The 7,889-nt window shown below is 38.3% G+C and overlaps 1 protein-coding gene across 1 annotated transcript in view; it reads left to right on the top strand.

Moving 5' to 3' along the window:
• The window catches only part of BUB3 (BUB3 mitotic checkpoint protein), a 10,963-nt gene extending 5,326 nt beyond the window's left edge, over positions 1-5,637 (top strand). Inside the window, exons 5-8 of the mRNA XM_004374922.1 lie at positions 550-708; positions 2,447-2,624; positions 2,879-3,095; positions 5,289-5,637. Of these exons, the coding sequence (XP_004374979.1) occupies positions 550-708; positions 2,447-2,624; positions 2,879-3,095; positions 5,289-5,298 (564 nt within the window). The 3' untranslated portion in view covers positions 5,299-5,637. The remainder of the gene's footprint in view (positions 1-549; positions 709-2,446; positions 2,625-2,878; positions 3,096-5,288) is intronic.
• The last annotated feature ends 2,252 nt before the right edge of the window (positions 5,638-7,889 follow it).

Genomic DNA, 7,889 nt, shown 5'->3' on the forward strand with positions numbered 1-7,889 from the left:
GATGTGGCAGCTGGAGAAAGTCACAATTTTTTAAAGAGTTGCAAAATGAAATCTCTTTTCAGAGGTGCTCATAGAAAAATAACTTTCAAAATGATTTCTTTATGGAAAGCCTGAAGCCCGTTGGAAGGTATCCTGAATTATCTTGTGACCTCGTCTCCTTTTTGACTATTTTTGTTATACTCGTACTTGCTCTGAGTAAATCAAGAAAGCTGGAAAAATAGTTTAATAATGTAATTTGTTTTAGTAATGAAGAAAATTAAGTGTTCAACAGCACCTTTATAGAATAAATTTTGTACATTCTATATTATAGAATGAATTGTGTACATTTTGTAATATTTGGTGAAGTATTAGGAGCATCCTGAGTTTGTTAGTTTGTGTGAATTACTTAGTTTGAATAACTGCAGTATTTAAAATTGGTACATGCATTTGGGAATTCGATCAGCTGACTTTTTTTTAACGGTTTTATGATTAGATGTATTTTACTTCGGGGAAAAATGCCATTTTGAGACAAGTAAATGGTTTTTAGCAAGTTTTGATCTCTCTCAAAAGGTGTATACTCTCTCAGTGTCTGGAGACCGGCTGATTGTGGGAACGGCGGGCCGTAGGGTGTTGGTGTGGGACTTACGGAACATGGGCTACGTGCAGCAGCGCCGGGAGTCCAGCCTGAAGTACCAGACCCGCTGCATACGCGCCTTTCCAAACAAGCAGGTACGGATGGCTTGCTTTCCTCTCCTTTTGTGGAATTTGAAAATAGTAATGATCTGCTCGCTTTTTTTTGTTTGTTTTGAGCAGTGATTTAGAATTCACAAAGTTCTTCTGGATAATTGTCATTTAATGTTTTCCAGTAGCCTCATGTTAAAAGGCAGTGCGTTAACTCCATTTTAGAAATGCCTTACTGTTCAGAGAGGTTAAGTAATTTGCCTGGGATTGCCCAGTGGTTTGAGTGGAGGCCTTGTTCTTGCTGGTTCCTTGTTGATTCCTGGTCCAGGATGCTTGACTGGTATATGGTAATTGAAGAGAGTTTTACAGATATTTCAGTTTACAAGCCAGTGAGTTCAAATTTAAATATGGAAATTTGGGCTTAAGAATTTTGCTGTTCTCTTTTTTTTTGCCTCCTTGTAACCCTGATAGTCATAGAGTTCCTTCACCAATCTGACAGCAGAACTTGGATACTTTTTTTTTTTTTTTTTTAAGAACACCATTGAGGTTAGAGAGACAGTGCCCTCATTATAATGATTGCAACTCTTGGTGTACAGGTTGGGTCCCTATCCATTATTATTACTATGTGGGGTTTGCCTGTTTGTTAGTGAACGATCACCACCTCCCCCCACTCGCCCCATTCCTTGAGGTTCTAAGGGGAGTTGGTGATGTGGTCAGTTGCAGTAGAAATTTTGCAAGAGGAAAAGTCACTCCAAACACCATATAGCTTGGGAACCCTTTGGCTGCCTGTTAGTGGTTGTGGAACTTGAAGCAGTGAGGTGATTGGAGATGATTTATGTCAGTTATTCTCTTGGCCCTTCTATCTCAAAAGGCCAGTGCCTCAAATGATGATCACAATTCTTTTTTCAGGAAATTGTAATTTCCTTTTAAGATAAAGGATTGCAGTTATATGAGACTTCTGAGGTTTAAATATGTGATTAAAATAAGCTTGCATTCATAAATATTTTAATAGGTCTTTATGCCTAAAATTTCCCGTAGGACCATATCTCCAGTTTAGAACAAATAAATAGCTAAAAGTAGGGTGTTACTGATTTTTTTTTTTTCCCTCCATAAGCAGTTTTCCAGGGATATGTCTTTTTCATGTTTTGAAGGATTAAGAAACGTATAAAAAAATAGATTTCCCGTTTACCTTATATGTTACTTTCTTTGGTATATTTCAAGAAAAGGTTTGAAATTGTAAACCACATTCAAATATTCCTGAAAATCTAACTCACTGTAGTTAAATGCAGGAGGCAGAATGACTGAGATGACAGGCTGGTTTTTCAATTTATTTGGATTGATGACCCCCCCATATGAAGGAAACACAAGTCTTCTTGCAGATGTTAGAGGCGAAGAGGTGTAGAACAAAACAAATATATTCTAAGTGACAGAATGCAGTTGAGTCCCCTTTTGGATAGAACAACAAATAAATGATAGTAAAACACTTTACAATTCTTGTTTTTTGGACAGAATAAATAGAAATTATTGATTGCAACATGCAAGGCACTGGTATCATGAAGAAAGCAAGTGATGATCGCCTTATTTTATTTTGATACATAGTATTACGTTCTTGGAGCAGTCATAACTATGTTAGTACAGCTTAATGCTTTGTTCAAACCTGGCTATATATCCTTTTCATTTTTGAAACGATCATCTTTCTTTAGTGTGGGTTGAATTTGGGAATTAGTGCCTTGTTTTTAGGAGCTGGATTCACTGTTTCTGTCCTTCTTTGGTTGCCTCCTCTTAGGGTTATGTATTAAGCTCTATTGAAGGCCGTGTGGCCGTTGAGTACTTGGACCCAAGCCCTGAGGTACAGAAGAAGAAGTATGCCTTCAAGTGTCACCGACTAAAAGAAAATAATATTGAGCAGATTTACCCAGTTAATGCCATTTCCTTTCACAACATCCACAATACATTTGCCACAGGTAAAGTATGGCATGTTGGCCTAATTACTAAGATAACATAGTTTTGCTGTTAATAGAACACTAAACATTTGAACTTAGGCAGAATTAAAAAAAAACGTGCTTGCTGTTTATAGTATTTTGGAAAAAAAAGTGCCACAGTACTCTTTGGGGAAAATATAACTTCTGTAACCTTAAACGTTAATGATTTGTTAAGATAATGATTATTTCTGTATCTGGTATTAAGAACTACTCAAACCGTTTGAAACTACCTGCAGGTGGTTCTGATGGATTTGTAAATATTTGGGATCCATTTAACAAAAAGCGACTCTGCCAGTTCCACCGCTATCCCACCAGCATTGCATCCCTCGCCTTCAGTAACGATGGGACTACACTTGCAATAGCCTCATCGTATATGTATGAAATGGATGACACAGAGCATCCTGAAGACGGTATCTTCATTCGCCAAGTGACAGATGCAGAAACAAAACCCAAGTGAGTAGGCTTCACCTATATTTGAGCCTTTTCTTGCATTCAACCCAGGATTTATTAATTTTTCTAAATTCATGAATAGCTTTGTTGATGCCTGCTCGATATTACAGCTGACTGTAGGGTTGGAGTTGATTTTATCTTGTTCTCCCAAGCTTTCAATATCCGTAGGTTGATAGACGTCTGATGGATAAAATTGTGCCCAGTTGTTTTGCAGAGAAGAATGTCAAACTCTCATTCTTCTTCAATAGGCACTATTATTTGAATTTGTGGAGTTATTACTAGCTCATTGCTTCAAAATTAAGTTGAGGAATTCAGGAATAATTTATTTTAGCAAATTCTATTTAAGATATTTAAGAATTTGAACTGCCAAAAATCTTTCCTCTCCACAGAATTTATTTCTCTAGTATTTACACAACGGGAATGACCTTCAGGTCTTACTGGAAACCCAGAGTAATGTGGCCTTGCCTGGAACAGCAAATCAACTTACTTTTGAAATTTTCGTAGATATATCTTTGGCTCTTGGTTGTTAACTGCCGACTGAGAGAAACCATTTAAGTTTTTGGTACCAATAGGGCAATGCTTTTACTTACCTCCGCTAGGGTTAAGGGAAAACTGATACTTGGGCATGTGTTAACCCATAAAATACCTATCTCAAATGTCTCTGTCCTGTTCTCTGTCCCTCTGTTGCCAGGCCCTTGAGGGATGTCCCCAGTAAATATTTATGGAATAACTGAATATTTTCAGGATTCTGTATCGATCTAAATTAAAATTGATATGATATGATACCCTTGCTATACAGGTTGAGCACCCGAGAGGTGGCAGAGTATTAAATACTCAGATACTTTTCACAGATTGAACTTTAGCCTGTTAGATAAAGGGCTGTGTTTGCGTTTAATCAGTCACTTTTGTATCTCTTGTCCTGGCTGGCCATTTTGATCCCATGCTGATCTTTTTTCTTTTGGACTTGTTGGTCACCATGTACTTGACGAGATTTGATTTACTTAAGTGCCATGTTGATGAGAAAACAATTTGTACTCCCCGATGGTGGATTGATTACGTTAACAAAGAAACCAGGGAAAAAATACTAACTTTAATATTATAAGAACCTGAAAATAACGGAAAAGAGGTTTTTATTTTATTTTTTTAAACACACTTTCTTAAGTACATGAGATGGTTTGATGGTTTGCTGTGTTAAAAGTATTTGGGCAAACAAAATTGAAGGGCAGTGACTGCATTTTTGAGAATCAGTTTGACTTTGGTGATTTTTGTTTCCATTGTGGAAATAAATGTTTATAAATAAATACAGGTAATAGAAATCTCTTCACATTTTTTCTGGACCTCAAATGGTAGAGGAAAAGGCTCTTGAGCCATTTGTTTCTTTTGCTGGTTATAGTTGCTAATTCTGAAGCTGCTTCAGACTGCCTCATGAGGAGGTTAATCTACAATTAAACAATATTTCCTCTTGGCCGTCCATTATTTTCTGAAGCAGATGGTTCATCATTTCCTGGGCTGTTAAACAAAGCGAGGTTAAGGTTAGACTCTTGGGAATCAGCTAGTTTTCAATCTTATTAGGGTGCAGAAGGAAAACTAATAAGAAAACCTCCTAACATCATTTTGTGACTGTAAACAATTATTTATTAGCAAACAATTGATCCCAGAAGGGCAAATTGTTTGAGTCAGTAATGAACTGAGAAAAGACAGAGCATATCTGTGTATTTGGAAAATAATTGTAACGTAATTGCAGTACATTTAGACAGGCATCTATTTGGACCTGTTTCTATCTCTAAATGAATTTTTGGAAACATTAATGAGGTTTACATATTTCTCTGACATTTATACAGTTCTTATGTCCATTTCAGTTGACCAGCCGTTGGTGATTAAGGTTAAAAAGAAAAAAATTATAGTGAGAATGAGATTCATTTCAATGTAGTGCCCTAAAGCAGAACACAAGTGTAGCTTGGCCTATTCTGGGTAGTTCCAAATAGTACTTTTGTGGTTAAATGTTTTCTTTTTGTTATTTGCAAATGCATATCTCTGAATAGGACTTGGTCCTTAATGAAATTTATTTATCCACGATATAGCTTTTAAAAATTCTTTTGATACAGAGAAGTGTCATATTTTTATTTCTTAAGTATTTCAGTGAAAACTTAATCTAAGTCTGAGCCCGTCTTTTGAAATGTATTTTCTTCCTTGCAGGTCTACCTAATCATCCCGTGAAAGTGGTTTCTCTGTGGAAAGCTTTGTTTACGTCCTCCAGATACATGATTTTCCCCTAAGGGATGTGTTATAGTCATTGTGGACACATTATTTAGTTTGTGGATTTCTCTGCTTTCTGTCTTGAAAGAAGCTTGTCTGTGTACCATTTCATACTTACTTTGTTTAGGATCAGGAGTCTTTGTGTTCTTGTGCAGTAGTCAGAAGAATTGTTTTCTCCCCCAACAAGCCCAATTCTGTTTCTGAGCAGCTTGAGCTCTTTTGTAACATAGTCTCACCTGTTATTTCCGTGCTGTCTAATAAATCAGAGATTCAGAACCCTTAAATGTTGGATGTTTTTAAACGTTGGTAATTAATGTAATTTACTACTTAAAAAGGCTTCTGTAAAGCAAAATCCCCTTTTATCAAGGGCATGTTGGGGGTGACATTTTACCTTTAGATCCACACTGCCTCTCTTAATTACGCCTACTCTGATGTATGTTGGGGATTCAGTCCTGGATAAAGTGATCTGTTGGAGTTCTGCCATTTCCCTCGTGCCCCCTCGCTGGATCAGCAGGGCTCTTGAGCCAACCGTGCACTTCACTCTGGATGGGCACAGACTGCATGGCAGCTGGTGGGTGCCCTTTGGCACGGCGCCCTTCTGGTACTGCCAGTGCAGTAGGTTGTACCGTGTGCCTCCCGGTGCTGATGGAATTACCATACATGCAGGCATGTAGCCAAAGGACAGACCCTTCTGTACTTAGCCATCGAATGCTAAATCAAAATGAAACCCTTGGGATGGTAAATAATGTAATACTGAGAAACTGACTGTATTAGTTCTTTAGTATGATTATATGCTTTTTAAATTCTTAATGACTTGGTTGAGGACAAAGCATAACTTTAAAACGTTGTGTAACTAAAAGGGAATTAATATAGTATCATAAAAGGTGACCAAATTAAAGCAGTGTTGTGGACCTTTTTTTGGAGGTCGTGGTGTAGAGGAGCTTTTTATGTATTTCCATTTGGGTGTCTTGGCCTAAACTTGCTCTCCTTGCCGCCCCATGTACTGCTTCACCAGCTCTCACAGTTTGTCTGTTTATGAGTTTCGCCACCTTTTCCCCACATTACCCAGGTGTACTTAAACCTTGGCGTTTTCGTTGGTCTGCCTTATCCAGATTTTCTTCTTTATTTCCAAGTTTCTGTTTATTCTTTTCTTCATATCCCTACTATCCTACAGCCTTAGAGGGTCACCTCTGGCCCTGTGGGTGAGTGCAGCAGCCCCCAGGCTCTGCTCCAAGTCCTCCGTCTTCTGAAGTGGTGACTTTCAAACCTTTTGGCCATAACCAATAGTAACTACATTTTTTTTTTTTAAATTGTGCTGAAGGTGCACACACCAAAACATTCATCAACACAACTTCCACATTTACAATTCAGTGACATTGATGACATTTTTCATGTTGTATCACCATTATTACTATCTTTTTCGAAAATATTCCACCGCCTTTAACATAAACTCAATGCCCCCCAGACTAAAACTCCCTCTTTCCCCCTCCCTCCCATCTCTGTTAACCATTAATCTTAGATTTCTGTATATTTTCTTATTTAAGTGAGATCATACAGTATTTGTCCTCTCGTGACTTACTTGCTCAGCATGATGTTTTCAGGGGTCATCTGTGTGGTGGCCTGCATCAGAGTTTCATTTCTCTTTATGGCTGCATAATACTCCATTGCGTGCATGTACCACATTTTGCTCGTCCATTCATTTGTTGATGGACATCTTGGTTTCCACCTTTTGGCTGTTGTGAAAAGTGCTGCAGTGAACAGTGGTGTACAGGTTTCTGTTTGCGTTCCTGCTTTCACTCCTGTGTGTATACCTAGGATTGGGATTGCTAGGTCATACGGTAATGATAATTCTGTGTTCAAGGAACTGCCAAACTTTTTCACAGTGATTGCTTCATTTTACATTCCTACCAGCAATGGATGAGAGTTTGTTTCTCCACAGTAAATACTTCTGAACCACAGTGCAGAACTCACAGAGGTCAATACAGTATGTATAACGACGTATGTTTTATAAAATAATACCTTGCCTTTCCTATACGTGATGCGTGTGATCTTCTTTTTTTTAAATAAAGAAATACTGGTTATGGCTCCCTGAACTGAGCTTGCAAAAATTGCATTGCCACTTGCAATTGGAAAAAAACTGCACTTTAACACACAGACTTTTTTTTTTTTTTTAAACTTTTTGTGATGCCACAGGCTCCTGCAGTGTTCCTGCTGCTCATGGCAGCCCTTCAGAGCTTCCTAAGAAGGTACGCCTCTTCCACAGCCTTCAGAGCACTGGGAAGGGACTGCTGACTCTAAACTCTTCTCAGAAGCGTGGGGGTCGGGCTTTCCTTCACTGGGAATTCTGACAAGCAGATGACATGGGAATGTTCTGGCGACAGCAATATCTGATCCTGAGTTCCACTGTGTTAAAACTTAAAGGGCTTTTAGCATGTCCTCCTTTGCTCGGGGGGAAATCCAGGCCTGTTAACAAGGACTGAGGCCAGACTGCCTAGTTTGGCCTCGGCATTCAAACCCTCCGTCTCTCTGCCTTCATTATCC

This window comes from Trichechus manatus, unplaced genomic scaffold, assembly GCF_000243295.1.
Source record: "Trichechus manatus latirostris isolate Lorelei unplaced genomic scaffold, TriManLat1.0 scaffold00031, whole genome shotgun sequence".
Classification (NCBI taxonomy): domain Eukaryota; kingdom Metazoa; phylum Chordata; class Mammalia; order Sirenia; family Trichechidae; genus Trichechus; species Trichechus manatus.